The sequence below is a fragment of the Apis dorsata genome, unplaced genomic scaffold, assembly GCF_000469605.1.
Source record: "Apis dorsata unplaced genomic scaffold, Apis dorsata 1.3 scaffold_89, whole genome shotgun sequence".
Lineage (NCBI taxonomy): Eukaryota > Metazoa > Arthropoda > Insecta > Hymenoptera > Apidae > Apis > Apis dorsata.
Window position 1 is genome coordinate 510,607 of NW_006263387.1, and position 18,503 is coordinate 529,109.

At 23.4% G+C, this 18,503-nt stretch overlaps 2 protein-coding genes across 5 annotated transcripts; one reads left to right on the top strand and one right to left on the bottom strand.

Annotated features, from left to right (window-relative positions):
• Positions 1 to 8,684: 8,684 nt before the first annotated feature.
• LOC102677966 (nose resistant to fluoxetine protein 6-like) lies at positions 8,685 to 15,409 on the top strand. Its single transcript, XM_006611562.2, has 13 exons — positions 8,685 to 8,913; positions 9,430 to 9,674; positions 9,872 to 10,065; positions 10,610 to 10,728; positions 11,646 to 11,888; positions 11,984 to 12,185; positions 12,272 to 12,437; positions 12,532 to 12,611; positions 12,682 to 12,777; positions 12,873 to 13,002; positions 13,565 to 13,739; positions 13,850 to 13,992; positions 14,080 to 15,409. The coding sequence occupies exons 1-13, from the start codon at positions 8,685 to 8,687 to the stop codon at positions 14,206 to 14,208; spliced, it is 2,151 nt and encodes a 716-aa protein (XP_006611625.1). The 3' UTR covers positions 14,209 to 15,409.
• On the bottom strand, positions 14,346 to 17,975 carry LOC102677695 (myotubularin-related protein 2). Of its 4 annotated transcripts, none has more exons than XM_006611560.2 (10): positions 17,831 to 17,974; positions 17,171 to 17,386; positions 16,975 to 17,082; positions 16,220 to 16,672; positions 15,706 to 16,153; positions 15,432 to 15,607; positions 15,256 to 15,363; positions 14,991 to 15,175; positions 14,719 to 14,923; positions 14,346 to 14,619 (listed from the first exon to the last, which is right to left on the bottom strand). In XM_006611560.2, exons 2-10 carry the CDS (start codon positions 17,294 to 17,296, stop codon positions 14,467 to 14,469), a joined length of 1,962 nt encoding a protein of 653 aa, XP_006611623.1. In that variant the 5' UTR covers positions 17,297 to 17,386; positions 17,831 to 17,974; the 3' UTR covers positions 14,346 to 14,466. The 4 variants fall into 4 exon arrangements, with proteins under 4 accessions (XP_006611623.1, XP_031364416.1, XP_006611624.1 ...); XM_031508556.1 differs by lacking the exon at positions 17,831 to 17,974 and adding an exon at positions 17,728 to 17,742; XM_006611561.2 differs by lacking the exon at positions 16,975 to 17,082 and having other exon boundaries at positions 17,831 to 17,973.
• Positions 17,976 to 18,503: the final 528 nt, after the last annotated feature.

The window sequence follows — 18,503 nt, forward strand, 5'->3', positions numbered from 1 at the left end:
TATCTATGTGACCCATCGAAATGGGTTATTTCTATGAAAAATGATTTATTTTGCAATTTGAATATTTCAATGAATATTTCATTTTACTTTTTTTTATTTTTACTAAAAATTCATTTATATTTATTTTCTATATATTATTCATTTATTCATGCATTAATATATAATAATTTTTTTATAACTATCGTGTATTGATCATATTATTAATTTACACGATAGTATTCTCTTAGTGATATCGTGATTTGAATTGTTAATTTATAATTATCCTTAAACATATTTAAGTTTATGTTAATATTCTGAATTATTTGCTCGTTTAATATCTACGTATGTGTAGATATTAAATATTCGTGTATCTATTAAAGATTCGTGTCAAAATTGTAATGTGATTTTTGAATAGATAAAAAATTTTTTTATTTAGTAGATTTATTTTTTTGTTATAACATTTCTCTAACGATGTACTGGTTTATATTTTATATATTAGATTGTTATATGTTGTATAATTTTTATATACTATTCATGTTTATTTTCAATTAATTTTTTTCTTTTAGGTTAATAATTTTATTATAAGAAAATTATACATCGTTGATGAAAAAAAATTTAATTATTTCGAAATAATATTTAACAAATATTATATCTATCATTAATTTTGTTATTATTTGATATGAAAAAAATGAGAATAAAATAAAAAATTTTAACACTTATTATAATTTTATGATTAAATTAAATACAATTTTTCTAAAATAAAATTATTTTTATACGTTTCACTTTTTTTGCTAAATAACAATGCTCGATAATAAATATAATATTTAAAATAAAATAGTGTACAATAAATATTTTGTTAAAGAAAATTTATATTTATATGATGACATGAATTCAGAATTATTATCAAAAATCAATCAATGACATTTAGAAATTTATTTTAAAAATAAGTTGGGTAATATAAAAAGAAAAAATTCAGAAAAAATAATTATCAATAACAATGAAAATCATATTACAGTTCATATTACAATTCAGTTGCAATAGCAGTTGATATTATATTAAAATTGAAATAAGAAGTTGCATTTTCGCATTTTTATTTTTTTTTTTTTTTTTTTTTTTTGATCGAAAAAATTATATACTTTCCATAAAAGTATAGATTAATCAAGTTTTGTTATTCAATCAAAGTCAAAGATTTTTTTATCTGTGTTGTTATTTATTAAACTATGAGCAAGAGAAAGTCACAAATTTCGTAATATAAAATTTGTTTTATATATCGTTATGTGATTGAGCATTGGTTAGAATTTAAAAATACTTAGAAATTATTTATCATTTTTTTGTAAAAAAATGTATTTGTAGAATATGATACACAAAAATACTAATCTAATCATCATTATTAATAGTTTAGCATCTATAATTACTTATGTATATATACCATTTAAAGAAATACGCATGCATATGCGTAGGGTTGTAAAATTAATCAAAGATTACGAACATTTGCAAAACGAAAAAAAATATATTCTTAAATGAGATCAAAAAATTAAGACTATGTAAAAATTAAAACTATGTAAAATTTCCATTTGCAAAATATAGTATTTATTATTATTATGCAAATTATTATTGTGATATTATGAAAATTATTATAGTTTCAATTTTTTCTTTGTTTCTTTTTTAATCCATGAAATTATTATAACAATAATAGATAATTATCATATATTTCATTATTTCAATTAATTTTTACATAATAAAAATAATTAATTTTTTATATATTTTTTTTAATTTTTAATTTTTACTCTTTTTTTCCATGCCATTCACTTTTTATGTTTTTTCTTACATTTTGAGATATTTGTTTAATCTCATAGCCAGACTAGATTTTAGTGATACTTTAATTTACGTTTTTGTAATCTTACAATATTTTCAAATTATATACAGTGACCTCCTCATAAATGATAATACATAACTAAGTATTCCATTCTTAATATTTGCTTAACGAAATAATTGCTTTGGAATCAAATCAACCGTGTAATTCGATTCGTTCAATTCATGCTCATTATATTCGTCTGAATTTGCTGATAAAAATAAAACTAAGCACATATATATACATATAAAATGATTTTAAATTGTTAATGATAATATTATAATGTCTAAATCATTGAACTTGAAAAATTATTTTAATTTATAATTAATAATCTCATAGATATAATAAGATTCAATATCTGTGATTTTACTTATTATATTGTATTTTCATTGAAATATGTTATCTTAAGAATTATTAGTAATAAATATAATCCTATAATTTAATACTAATAAAACTAATAATAAAATCGATTAAAATTTTACGCCCTATTTCATGTAATAAATAAAATGTTACATAATTACGAATTTCCTAGATTAGATGCATTTAACGCCTAATCATAAATATCATAAGATATATTATTCCAAATTTTTATTGCTTATATAGAATATGTAAAAAAATATTATATATCCATTACGAATCCTTTTTTTAATATCCTTTTTTCATAATTACAATTTTTTTCATTCTGTATTTTTTCGTATTAATAACGTAACATCTTAAAAATATCAATCACACAATAAACGCTAAAAAATATTTATTTTCAATTTATTTAACATTGCTTCATTTTCTTATTTTTAAAAATAAAAAAAAAATTCGTTCATTTACAAATAATTGCACAATATATAAAGTAGCGTGTAAGAATTCGTAAACACATAAACGTAAAAAAAAGATTCATATTATATGAATAATCTCATATTTAATTAATAAATTTAAAATAATTTCAATTCATCAATTTCGTTTTTACTTGTTGAAAATAATATTTTTTATTTCGCTTAACAACACAAATATAATTCAAAGAGATAATAATTTATTTTAATCTACGTAAGAAATAATCGCAAACAAAATAATATTAATAAAGATTCAATATGAAAATTGATATATATTTTTATGATCAATGTTTTCCAGTTTTCAATTACAGATAATTAACTCATTATATAATTTAAAAAACTCATTTAAATCTTATAAGAAATATAATTATACGTGTTGCTATATTATTATTATAAATATGTAAATATTCAAATAATAAATGTAAATGTAAATAACTGTAAATAATAAATGTAAATAATGTGTAATCAATATTATATCTTATAAAAAAAATTATTATATAAAAAAATATATGATATGTATATATCATATATATACGAAAATATATGAAAAATAAAATATTGAAAATAAATAAACGAATTTGATATTTCATTAAAAATTTATAAGCAATTATATAATAATAATTAATAATAATTAATAATAATTATATGTGGGAAAAAATAATCAATAATAATCATTTAAACTATAATTAATATTATCGGAATTTTGGAACTATAAGATTAGATATTTATTATTAGACTGCCCATATTTATAAAAAATATATGACATTCATATTTTATATGAAAAATATGCAAAAATATATAAAGAATATGTAAATGTATCCATGTTTTACATCTATCAGTTCTTAATATTCGTCGTTTAAAATTTTTTTTATTAACTCGTTAAATTTTATATATATGTCTATAAAAAATTTTTTTTTTCATTTTTCTTCCCTGTTATACACGTATTTTATGAATTAATAATATAATTCATATATAAGATGTTCATGATATGCTAGCCATCATTTTCATCATAAACGGAAGTTATTAGAAAAAAATGGAAAAGAAAAATCTTATAATCTCTTAGAATCAATATTTTTTATATTTTTAATATTTTAATATTTGCAATATTTCAAAAATTGAAGGTAATCTTTAATTTTTTCATTAGTACACCGTATCTTTCTTTTTTTATAAAATAATATGATAAGTTAAATATGTTACAGAATAATTTTCAAGATTCTACAAGATCTGAATCATATTTATAAAAATAAGAAATATTTTGAATATTTTTATATTAAGGTATTTATTATACAGATATTTATTTATATTATATTATTTATATTATACAGATATTTCTATTCATGTTTATACATTTATTTTTTTTTATCAAACTTATCTAGTTTTTATTATTTGAATATAGATATTCTATTCGAATATTTTTTATTTTCATTAATAAAAATATTAATAAAAATATTTGTTTCTTTCATTGAATCACGATTTCTAAGATATCATTAATTAAAATTATCGATTTATGAAAAAATATTAATATTATTATATTATTTTATAAGAATAGAAAAAAGATAATTACTTTGATAACAAGTAAATTGTAATGAATAATCTAAATATCAAGAAATATTATAAATACTTAGAAACACATTACGAAATATTGACAAATATTTTTTTTTTATTTTTGATCTTGTACAACCTTGACTAATACATAGTATATTTATTTTAATACAGTCGTTATATATTATGTTGCGATGATTGTTAAGAATAAATATGCAAGACATATATATTATGTAAAAGATACAAAATAAAAAATATATTTTTAGAATCTTTTATTTTTAAAATTTATTTTCGTCAAGATTTCACTATTTTAATAAAAAAATATTCAACTGATTTCTATAAAGAAATATACATCTCTAAATATTCGCAGTCTTTATCTGATTATTTATTAAAATTACACTATACTATATATTTATAAAATTACACTATATAAATTAATAAATTAATGATAAAATAAATAATTAATTATATTATTAACTATTATTAATATAATATTTTAAATCATATTAATTAATGATGATTATATTTCTTCCAGATAAAATTAATATTTAAATAGAAGTTTCTTAAATCGTTATTATATATCACGCTGCGATATTTCCAAATACTTCTCAGATATACTAGTTATTATCTAAATTATAATCATTATAGACAGTTTGCTGTATTAAAATAAACTTTCACATTATTTTATTTTAATGAAATGAAAAAGTTATCTTTTTGTATTTTTTTCAGATTTATTTAATTTGATTTTCTAATATAATTTAATCAATTCTTGTTTTCTAACTGTAAAAACATGAAATAGTTAATAAATAACGATTCAGATATCACACACACATATATATATATATACATATATATATAATTAATTCCAATTCAAAATGATATTGATATACACGATTTGTACTAAGATGAATATGTAAATTTTAGCTAATAATTAAATATGATAATGATCTCAGGAAATAATGTTTAGACGTACGTATATATCTTTACATTTTTTATATTAATTCACGAAACTTTTTATTAATTTAATACGAATTAGTTAAAAAATATATAATAGAAAATGGCACGTAGTATACACATAATTTCGTAACCAAAAACTTTTTTTTTTCTAAGAGATTTTTATCATTTGTTCAATTTCACAATTTTTAATATTATCTAAGATAAAATTAAAAAAAGAAAAAAGAAAAAATAAGAATGAAAGAAAAAAAGATATCGACTTGATAAGAATTCGAAGAAGCTCGGAGGATGTTTGTCAGGAAGACGACTTCGGACATTCTTAAAAGCATACTATACCTCGACTACAATATGGCCTGTTAAACAAACAAAAGACATTTATGACTAATTCTTTATGCTTGTTTCAACATTCATCTTAACGAATGCAAATCGCTGAAACTGTCATTTGTTAGGGATAGAGAGTATGTGGATATATTTCCACATACTATGCATAATAGTATCTTCTTATAGATTATAGATTCCTAGTCAACCCCTAAGAGATAGGTTTTTGTTTGTAATTATTTGTATTTTATAATGAAAATCATCAATATTTATTTAATTCTAATATAGGTAAATTTCTATTAGTGAGAATAATAAATTCCATTAATTATTTATAATTATTTATAAAATTTATAATATTATTATTGTTATTATATATTATAATATTATAATATATTATAATTTATAAATATTAAATTCTCGTTACTTGAATATTTTGAAATATGATTTCAATTTGATTGAAAATAGACAATGAAAATTTATGAAGTATATTTTTATATATTTATAAATTATAATAAAATATTATGTACAGATGGCAATCCAATAATGACAATCATAGTTCTTTTACAATTATGAGAAGCTTTGCAAATTTCAAGATTATTATTTTTTAAAAATATTTATAAAGTTAATATTTTAATTTTTTATATAGAGTAATAAATTAATATAAATGTATCAATCTATTTACTTAGATATTCAAATTATGAATTGATTTATGAATGAAAAAATTTTTATAAATTTTATGAATTTTATAAATGAAAAAAATAAATATATTAAGTATCTATCTTATTGTAATTTATTATTAATTATTATTAAAATATGTGCATGTTTTTAATAATTATAAAATAAAAAAAAAATAAAACTAGCTATTTTTTTAAAAAACAAATTTGATAATTTTACGAATGCCACGATATGTCTTTAATCAATAATATAATAAATAATATCTAAAAAAGTTATTATTATATAGATTTAAAAATAAAAAATGATCTAAAAATAAAATATTTAATTTACTTGCATTTTTATAGACTTCATTTAAATATCTTTATTGTTTTTAATATTATAAAACATATTTGTAGCATAATTTAAATGGTTTTTTTTTAAAAAAAAATATCATGGAAAATTTTCTTTTGCTCGTTTTTTTTAATTTTTTTTTTCAATATTATTTTTTATACAAGAATTTTATACAAGAAACGTTTTTTTTTTTTTGTATTTTGTAATAAGCTAAAAAATATATATCTGTATATATACCTGTATATACCTATTATACCTATATATATCTATATGTATATACCTGTATATATCTATCTGGTATCCTGTATACCTCTTTATACCTGAATACCTCTAAATAAGCTTGAACATTAGAAGATGAAATTGTACGATAATGAAATGAGAATTTACGGTTTTTCTATTATTACCGGATTAGTAACAGTATCCGGATTATCTACCGTTCATTGTCATCTGAAACTGTAAATCACTGTTGATATATTTCTTTCTATAGAAAACTTTTGAAAGTTTTGGCATATTTTATTCTTAAATATATTCTCTCATGGAATCTAATTATCTAACAATCTAACAATTGTATTTTAACGTTAAATTATATTCTAAATTCTCTTCCTTTATTTTTGGGTTACGTGTGCATTCGTTATAGCTAATAGCTTTTCAAGAATCTTATAATTATATTTATATATGTAAAATATATAATTCATATTTAAAAATTGAATTTTTTTTCTTTAAAATATCACATTTAAAATATTATTATAATTTTATTATAATTTTCACATATCATATATAAAATTCTCGTTTCTTAAATCTTTTTTCAATAAATCAAAATCTTTAATTAGGATATTTCTTTTCTTGAGTAATCAAGATTAACAAAAATTTATTATTATGAAAAAAAAAAAGAGAATTATAAATTCTTCGGACACTATAAAAAAAGATCATATTTCAAAAAAGATGTTCGCTCAAACTAAGAGGGTAAACGCGCTTTTTTATCGACTTCAAAAAAGATTTTTGCGCGAGTATTACGTTACGGCGAAATTTGATGAAGTAACTCAGAGACTTTGCCTAATAGCGTCAATAAAATAAGAATGCTAATTGCTCGCAAGGAACGAATGTAAAATCGAGTGGAAGGAGCATTAAACGTGCGCGCAATCGAGTGAAAGTTTTTGAAAGAAAACAAGACAATCGAGGGATGTTGAAAAGGAAAAGGAGCAAGTTCGTCAGTAAGGGAGATCTCGATTACGTGTATCGATCATCCGTATCACGTCATATTGCTTTTCGATTAATCGAGTGATATCATTGAAACGAGAATTGAAAACAAGATCGATTTCGTCGTAACTGTTGATATAATATGAACGACTTGTTCAGCATTAGAAAACCAGTCGTCCTACATACCTGTCGTACTTTTCGAGATTTTTTGTCGCACGTGAGACGATTATAGTCTGCTAAACCATGAATAAGTCCTAATTAAGAAACATAATTAAAAGCGACTGTTCGTGGAAATAATTGTAAACGTTGTGACAAAATTGCAATAAAATTGGATTTTCAGAATTTGGAAGGGAAAAATTGAGTAAAATATATATACAAAAAAAAAAAGGAAAAAGAGTTAATTTTTAGTATTCAAATATCTGAAAGTAAAAAAATTGAAAGTAGAAAAATATATTATCGAACAAAGAATTTGACCTGGAAGAAAGTAACTGAAACGAACAATTTTTCCTAATGCAAATGTTTCAAAGATAAAATCAGTATTATCTAACGAACGATAAAAAAAAAAAAAGAAGAATATTGTTACGTACTAAAAATAATTTACATTAAATAAGGAAAAATATTTAAAACGATAACGATGATGTAAATTCAATTAGTGAGAAATAATGGTCAAGTTAAAAATTCATGGTGGGGGTGTCTTAGTATAACTTCAAAGACAACAACGGTACAAACTCAGACCAGGAGGGAAGGCTTGCTTTCCATTCGGATTCTGTGATTACTCCTCCTGCACCGCAGTCCTTTCTCGGTCGTCTCTTTAGTCGGTGGTCTCATGCAAATAAATAGTCCGTTCTTTGGTCGGTACCTGTTGTCTTGTTGCGGTCGTGTCGGGGATCGTGTCATTTGTCGTGTTCACCCTCGAACTCCACTCAACAACGTTCTTTCTCGTGATATAGAATTCGGTTACTATCGTCAATGAATTTGAAAAATTAAGTGAAAATATCTAATCTATTTAAAACATGGAATATACAAAGATTTCTTTCTCGTGGACATGGTTATTCTTGTTATTATTTACGATGCTTTGCGCATCGATCGAAGCAAATTCAAGAAATGTGGTGACGATGAAGGAAACATTACCAGTGTACGCGATCACGGAATACATCGATATTCTGAATGCGAGCAGATGTCGGAATGAAATGGAGCAATTTCGCAAAGCGATAGATCACGATGTGCTGTGGGGTTTAAGAAGTTAGTAGTTTAAATAAATATAAAATTTCGATCGAGGGAGTTATTCGTGCATCAAAGACAAAAAAGAAGGGAACGAAAATGTGGTCTCTCCGACCGGTTGTGAGTCGAAACGTGCCGAAACCAACTGTACACACCTTATGTGGGACCAACATAACGATCGTGCATTTGCGGTGCTATGTTTCGTAATCCAATCGTTAATACAAACGTGCATTCACATCCGCGGAAAATTCGATATAATAATTTAAAACACAAGAAAACACTCTTGTGCAATCGCGAATTCTCCTTGAAACGAATATACATTACGATTACGTATCACGATTGTGTCACGATGTTTGATTTTTCGCCACGGCAACCCTCAAATCCGAGACTTTCTTCGCGTGTTGCACAAGAAACTAGTTTCCTTCGCTCTTCCTCGATCAGCTACTGGTTTCGAATACGATCAAACCTTGATCTTTTTATTTCTTATCATCGTTTGCCATTCGATCTTTTAAAAACCATATCTGCTATTTTTTAAAGTGTTGGACGCCAGCGGAGTGCCACCCTGGGGATTCATAAACGGGAACAATTTCTGGCTGGGAGGCAAAAATGATTGCAATTATATATCCAAAAATTACACGCTGTCCCTGTCGGAGAAAATTCAGAAGAACAATTCATTGTATCGAAATTCTAATGAAGAATATCCACCGTATGAACTTCATTTCTTTGCCGCCCGTATGAGACACAACAGTACTGTACAGTACCATATAGAATTATCGAAGGAAGTAAGCACGAGGAATTTATTAATTAGAATTTATATCTATTGAAATTTGAAATTTAAAATGAGAAAGAAAGAAAAATCAAGAAAGAAAATTGATTTAAATAAAAAAAAAAATGAAAATAATTGATAATTGAAAAAAATACAACTAACGTGTTTAAATGATAATGAGAAAAGAAATTTAAGAGATCATGCATTTTTTAGGATATAGTGACACTTGGACTTTGCTTACCGGCATCTTGCACTAAAACTGAGATAGCCACGATGATGGATAAAGTGTTACATAATGAAACTCTCTTGATTGGACAACTCTTTTCCATAGGTTTAACACTGGTCGAAATCACTGACCTCAGAAGCGGTCATGAATGGCTTCTCGAATGGAATATAATATTCATTATGTATGTAAATTAGCGTAATAAATTTAGTGTAAAAATTTTTTCAAAATTAATAAAAATCAAGATGTAGATAAATTTAATTTATTATGTTATGAGTGATGAATTTATTAGATCAGGCGAAAAAAATGAGTACATGAGTAGAAATAAATATTTTCATTCCATTTTTATCTCTTGAATGGTATAAAAATTTTGCAAATCAATTTTTCTTCGATATAATATAATTCGACATAGTAATTTTCGATGCCTATTACGTTTCAATTAAATGAAAAATAAATATTCACGTCGAATTAGAATGTACATACTAAATAATATTTGTCAATAATTTAGACATCAAACGAAATATTTTATATGTTAAATATTTACTAATTAAATGAGATAGTATTTTCAAATAATATTTATTTATTTGGAAAGTTTTGAAAAGATTATGTAATATTTATTTATAATTTCAGTCTTCTAATATTTGTTTTAATTTATTTTTCAAATTTTCCCTAGCTCTGTTAATTATTGATTAAAATCACTGATCTATTTGATATATATTTGATTGCAGAATCATATTGGCCCTGCTATGTTGTGTAACAATAATTTGCACAGCATATGATGGTTTCGTCTACCAAAAACGTAAAAACAAAAAAGAGTTAATTCCCTTTGAGAATAACAACGTATCCGGTAAGTTAACAATCTCACATTGATATTTTTATCCAATAATATTTAACACATTTAATACACGTTACAAAAATGTAACACATCTCATTTATCTTACGAAATATTAATATATTATTTCAATTAAAATATAATCTATTTTATTATTTCACCATTAAAACATTATATTGTTATATGCATGTGTTTTACACAAGTTCTCAATCATCAAAATAATTAATTATCTTAGAATTAGATAATCCCATTAAATTTCATTATTAACTATTCAAATGTAATTATTATTCAATTTTTTTCATTATTATAAGAAAACATGCTATTACACATGAAAATGATAAATTACTTAATTATGTAAATTTTCATAATTTTCTTTTTTTTCGTAAACTATCTTTCAAACATATCTTTTTTTTTATTTTTATTAGAGAAACATTCTACTTTTCATTTAAAATCATTAAAGCCTATTAGTATTAGGAAAAAATGATAATATACTTCATTTCAAAATTGTATAGATATATTCTTCTTCGTAAGATAAATGAAATATATCATTTTTTGTAACACGCGCATAGATAAATGACTTTTTATTTTATATGATTAATATATTAATATATTCCTGAAATCTTTGAAGAATCAATTCTAAGCCAAAGTCGATATCGGAGCCAAAAATATCAATTTCAAATTTATTAATTTTATTTGTAAGTAATTGCATCAGATGAAAAGAGATAAAAATAGAGAGATAGCCATGTCTAATGTCATTTATAATAATTTTTAATAAATAAGCTTCAAGCGTTTATTTTAATCTTTAGATTCAATTTTTATTTCATGAATATATTAATATCTAATCCTTTGAATATTTTTTAATAATCAATGTAATCTATAATAAATTATTTAATTATATATAATAAAATTATAATATATAAAATTTTGAATAGAATTGAAAAACGATGTGGAAGAAAAAGGCGAAAATCATTGTCATGAATTGGTAACGGCCGAGTTGAAACCGCAAAATAAAATAATACGATTTATTCTCTGTTTCTCGTGGTTTACGACTCTTAAGCAAATATTTCAAATGGAAGTCGGTTATGATGATATGCGTTTGTTTCACGGTATGAAATTTTTTGGAATGATATGGATCATACTGGTGCATGCACTTTATTACGCGCATCATGCTATAGGTGAGACATCATTAATTACAGATAAATTTTAATCTTTTCGTTACTTCATTTATGTAGAAAATTTTTAAAATAAAACTATACTTATATATATATAGCTAACAAGGTAATCGCATATCGGATGACTGACGAATTTTTCACGCAAATACTAAGCAATGCGACACTTTCGGTGGATACCTTTTTCTTTACCGGTGGCTTTCTATTGACGTATACATATTTAAGATCACAAGGAAACAAAAAGAAAACGTTCAGTGAATCAGTGACGCAAATTATACAAGGGGTCATTAAACGATTCATTAGGTATTGTATAATATTTATAAGCATTTAAAATTTCGTTGCAATTAGATTTTAATGAGAAAATTTTAAAATTCCGATTTCATTTCAAGACTTACACCCGGATATCTTGTCGTAGTCATGATTTTGATATTAAATTTTACTTGGATGGAAAAAGTTTCGATGATTCCATCCAGCGAGGAAATACACGTTTTATGTACAAAATATTGGTGGAGGAATGTACTTTATATAAACAACTTCTTTTCATGGAATGAACAGGTACGAATTTTGTTAAATATTTTATTCTTATTTTATCACGTATTTGAACAATATTTAAAAAAGACTCGTTTAACGGATAAATAATAAATTTCAGTGTCTCAGCTGGAGTTGGTATTTGCCCAATGATATGCATTTCTTCATTTTTGGTTCAATTATTCTAACATTAATGAACACGTAAGTTTATAATTCAGATTTTTAATTATTTATTATTTGATTTTATTTAATTATCAATTATAAATTTCAGACATTACAATATCGCATTGAGCTTAAGTTTTATTACAATAATTTTATCGATATTTACATCCGGTTATCTGGCTTACAGTTATAATTATATACCTGCGTAAGCATATAAAATATTTTTATATTATCATAATAATATATATTTAATATTTTAAAAAGTATATATATATACATATACATACATTATTTTTTTAGATTGAATGAACAATATGAAATGTTAACATATTTTTATTTACGTCCGTGGACAAGAATTCCACCATATTTGATAGGAATGGGTACATGTCTGCTTCTTACAAAATGGAATTATAAATTACATTTATCAAAGGTAATATATATATAATTTTTATTAATTATACATTTTATTTCTTATCTACATTTTTATGTATTTTTAATCTTTGCAAGGTTGAGATGTATACAAGATGATTTTATAAATGTCTTTTAATAGACATTTAATAAACATATATACAAGAATGTCTTTAATAGATATATAAAATGACTTTATAAATGTTTTTTAATAGATACATAAAGAAATTTTTTATTGAAAAATAGCTTTTATATGATATTTATTTATGAGTCTATGCTCATCATTTACAATTAGATAGAAATCTTGTATAAAAACAGTAATTGAAATTAAATTAAATCGAGTCATTTTTATAATGATGATAATTTATCGAATTGATCAAAAAAGCAAATGAAATTTAAATTTTATAGATTGATTATAGATTAGTTTATTAAGTCGAAATTTTATTATATTTAACAAATGTTGCAATTTTTTATATTTATAAAAAGTTTTAAAGTATAAATTTTATATTATTGTATATTACAATTAATAATTCAATATTTTTTGAAAGCTTAAATAAAATGCATATAATCATAATATGTTTCAGAAAACATTATTCGTTTGTTGGACTTTAGCAATTTTGTGCAATTGTTCAATTTTATTCGGTCTTGTGAACAAAAATTTATCTCTGGGTATATCTATTCTTTATACAGCCTTAAGCAGAACAGCCTGGGCTTTTGGTGTAGCTTGGTTTGTAGTTGCATGTTGCACGAATAATTGCAGTAAGTAACTTTTTTCTTACAAAAATATTCTTATTATATTGTATATAATTATTATAATTTTTTATATTCAATTTAATTGATTAATTTAAGTATTTTTTTTATGTTTACAGGTTTGATAAATAAATTTTTATCGAATAAAATATTTTTTCCTATGAGCAGATTAACTTATACTTGTTATCTGCTAAATCCTGCAATTATACTTTCATTATATTCGATTTCTTCTTATCCTTTTTTCATTGATTACGTCACAATTGTAAGAACAATAAAATTTAAAGTTTTGTTAAATAATATCAAAGTAATGTTAATGAAAATAATTTTAATTTTTTTAATTTTTTTTCAGGCTGGTATATTCCTAGTAGCCGTATTATTTAGTTACATTGCTGCTATAATATTAAGTGCATCAGCAGAAGCACCATTTATAATGCTTCTGCGATTGATCATCCAATCGAAAAATAAAGAAACAAAATGAATATATAGACATAGATATTTCTATAAAACTTTTAATTGATAAATCTGAAAAAAAATCATTCGTGTATTAGAACATTTGGAGATGTTTAATATTTAATATTTTTTTATATTGGGAAGGAGGATCAATCTGAAGAATCATTTGCGCAAAAATTATAAACGTTTTCTTTTTATCAACGAGTATTTTGTACATAGCGAGCAAAAAAAAGTCATATACAAATAATTATAGATCGCTGAAAGATAAGAAACAATTTTTTTCATGTTATGAATGAACCGGCGAATGTATCCTAGGTGGTGCCGGTGATGTCATTGATCGATTTGCTCGACTAGCCTGTTCACGCCGACCTTCTTCCAGTTGTTTTTCAAGTTGTTCTTTTAAAACTAATAATTCTCTCGTTCGTTGATAAACAGGATCCTTTAAAAATACAATATGGAAGAAATATGAAATAATTATTTAATTTAATTAATAATTTTATGTATGCAGAAATTAAAATGATAGAAATATTTTATATACCTGCTGTCGCATACTCGGATTCCATCTACAATATAAACTTTTCCACGGTTTAATGTATCTCATACTAGCGATTGGCATCAGAACAAGCTGATAATAAGGAGCAGCCCAATATAAAGGATTTTGATATAAGGATAACTGACTGTTCGTATACGACCATAACGAAACAGTTTTTTGTTTTACTTGTTCCTGAACTCTTTCTCGTTCACTGTAAGCGTATTACAAGCTATATTTATAATAGTCTTACAACGATCGATGCAAAATATTTAATATACCTGCTAAATAAAAATGTGCCAAATCTACAAGAATATAGGTGATCAAGAATAGTGATTAGAAAATGTTCATTAAACTCAAATGCATTAGGAAACTGACGACTTATTTGCCACACGCAATCCATAAATTGTAAAAATACTGGAGATCTGTCTGCATCGCTATGATGTTCGTCACCATGACCGATTCTCTAAAATACGTTATTAGAATTATAGCATTTTCAAATCAACATTGCACAGAAAATATTTAATTAGGTCAGGTATTGCAGACCTGTTGAAATTTGTGACCAAAACTAAGCCATTCTTTTTCTATTAGCACTTCAAAACCTTTGATAGTTCTATAATATGGATCTAACATTAACATGGCAAGAGCTGTTAGCTATAAAAAATTATAAATATTAAAATTATATTATATTTAAAAAATATTTTATATTATTTTTTAATTACTTGTGCTGTCCTATCCCATCCATCTGAACAATGCACTAACACTGAAGTTTTATGATTTTCAACTTTATCTACTATTCTTAATGCTCCTGCAAGTACATATTTTATGTGTTTCAACCAAACTGTAGATTCTATTCCTGATAACCATCTTGTTTCATCAATTGTCGGGAAACATAACTCTAAAAGGTAATTAATAATATTTATTTATTAATTAATAGTATAAATAATAATTTTTTTTATTGCAATTTAACGAAAATATTAGTGATCATAAACTGACCTTTTAATTTTCTAAGACTCTCTCTCATTACATGTATATTATGAATATCAAGAAATACAAGTTCTGCATTTTGATAAGCGTCTTCACTTTCATAACCGCCACCTTTAGCTTTGTTTGCAACAGCATTAGGCATTGGTCGAGCATCCATAATAAAAAGTTTATGACTTTGTGCATTAGCATCCATTATTAACTGAATATATCGCTCGTCTTCGCGACTACGTTTGCCACCAACACCTACTAATGGTTGAGCACAACGAGTTATCGTTGCTTGACTTTCTGGATGGATCCATGAGAGTACCGGAAGTCTTCCTCTACTTCGAAAAGCTGCAGATGCTTGCAAATCCTCATCAGTTGCTGCTGCAGGTACTGCCCATACAGCGGGATAACTATCACAAATTGAATATGTGTCGTTGATTTTCGATATCTTCCACATATCATTGTTTACTCCCTAAAAATAATTGTAACATTAATATATTTTATTTTACATTAAACGTGAGAATATAACATTTTTTACCATTCGTTTTAATTCTGCTATAGGTTCATAAACATTCCATCCATTTTCAGGAAATGTCTCAAAATATTCAAACGCGAAAAGAGGTAATTTATGAGATAAAGGAAAAGAATACTGTTGAAGTTTTTCAAAAACATCTCTTCTGGAATGATTTTCTTGTTTATGAGCAAATCTAAGATTTCGCATATCTTTACAAAATACTTCAATGCCATAAGAATTTTCGCCTTTGCTAGATGCACCACCAACTTTTTCGATTCTACTAACAACGCCTAACGGTACTTCAACAACATAAGGCGTTTCACGATCTACACTCCGAAAATGAAGTTTATAATTTGTAATACTAAGAATTCCTCTGACTGGTCCCGAATAAGGACACACATAAGTTACTTCATGAGCAATGCCTTGTACACGTTCTCCATTTAAAAGTGGTGGACCTGTTTCTCCACTAGACAAATTCTATAAAAAAATGACTTAGTAAATAATTATGTTGATAAAAACAACTATTAAATAATAAAACAAGTATCTGCTATTTTAATTATACATTGAAACAAATTATTAAGTTACTAAATTATGTACTAAAAAAGTAAAAGTAAAAGTGAAAAAAGATTTCCTAAAAAATGTGAAATATTTATTATATTAAATGAATGAAATCAAAATCATATTGTATAAAGAAAAACAAATTTTGGTATAATAATAAATTAATTCTTAACAAATGTAAAAACTACATCAATTTTCCTAATCATTTATATAAAACTCACTTTTACTTGATTGTCTTTTCTAGTTTCTAAAGCAGACACAATATTATTATCTGTTGAAGTAGAACTTGAAGAAAAACTTTTGGAATGTGATGCTTTATCCCAGCTTTCCTAAAGAAGTTTTAATGCTTATATATAATTAAATATAATTATGTCTAGTCAAATCAAAAACTTAGATATATGAATTAAATTATATTACCGATTCTTGTCCCATCTTAGAATTAAGGGAACTGCTCTTGCTATCTGAATTAAGGGAATCAGAACTGGCATTTTTGGAGTTATTTTGTTCAACATTCAAAAGTTCAGCACTACCCCTTTTTTCCATATTTCTAACTTAACTTGCTCTTTTTTCACATTTGATATATTTTCATCCTTATATATAATTCTAAACACCACATCTTTAAAATAATATCACCTTCAAAAATAAAATATTAAACTGATTATTTAGTTATTATAATCTATTAAATTTTTATTTACATAAACATATGAATTGATAACAAATATATGATAAAAATAATTGCAATAGTAATCAAAAAATATTGTATAAACTATATAAGATTCATATATTTTGTGAAATTTTTATAAATTACTTAACCTTAAAATCCTGAAACTTTATAATATATTATAATTCAAATTATTATAAATATAAATTTAAAATATATAAGTAATAATAATATTAAAAATAATATTTAAATGTATAAAATACAAATTTTAAATACGAAATAAATTCTAATAATGATATAAACAAAGTTTTACATAATATTTACGCCACGCCCAGAAGGAATATATTATTTTTATATATTATAATATACATGAATCTTAAATTGTTTAAATATAAAAAGAATTCCAATACACTGACCTTATTCAAAAAAATATTACATAAAAATATTCTAATGAATTCAATCCTTTCAATGCAACTTGTATTTGACAGACATAGTTCATAGACATTTGACTTTATAAAGTCAAATAGAAATATTTAAGTGATAATATCATTTATTATATGGCAATTTATCATATAAATTCATAATAACAATTCTTTATATCTGAAAAAATAATGTAAAAACAAAAAATATGTGTCATTTAAAAAGCATATTTCTATTTTCTGTTACAATAAATATAAAAAATATCAATTCTAAAATTTTATTCATGAAAATGTACTCTAAATTATAAATTAAATCTTATTAAAACATATATTTTTTATGTTAATTCTATTATGCGAATATTTAAGTGAAAATTAATATACTGTAGACTATATTTTCAAAAATAAAATTATATTTTATCAAAAAAAATTTTAAATTTAATATTTTCCAAAAATATTGTTTAACATATATCATTTTTTCAAATATTTAAAAATTATTCATATGTGAAATGATTAGGAATTATAAAATTAAATAATGAAATATAATGGAATATATATACCAAAAACTAAATATGTTTAATATCTCTACAATGCCGCAAATGAAACACATAAAGAAAGGATAGAAAATAATGAGAGAAGGATAGAGATAGTAAGAATTGGCTATTAGCGCCAT

Excerpts from the sequence above, each read along its gene's own strand:
- LOC102677966 (XM_006611562.2), top strand. The coding sequence starts at position 8,685 with ATGGAATATACAAAGATTTCTTTCTCGTGGACATGGTTATTCTTGTTA. Across the intron at positions 12,612-12,681 it reads ATTCTAACATTAATGAACAC|ACATTACAATATCGCATTGA; the intron begins GTAAGTTTATAA and ends TATAAATTTCAG. Across the intron at positions 12,778-12,872 it reads AGTTATAATTATATACCTGC|ATTGAATGAACAATATGAAA; the intron begins GTAAGCATATAA and ends TTATTTTTTTAG.
- LOC102677695 (XM_006611560.2), bottom strand. The coding sequence starts at position 17,296 with ATGGAAAAAAGGGGTAGTGCTGAACTTTTGAATGTTGAACAAAATAAC. Across the intron at positions 17,083-17,170 it reads CTAAGATGGGACAAGAATCG|GAAAGCTGGGATAAAGCATC; the intron begins GTAATATAATTT and ends AAACTTCTTTAG. Across the intron at positions 15,176-15,255 it reads TTGGTCACAAATTTCAACAG|AGAATCGGTCATGGTGACGA; the intron begins GTCTGCAATACC and ends AACGTATTTTAG.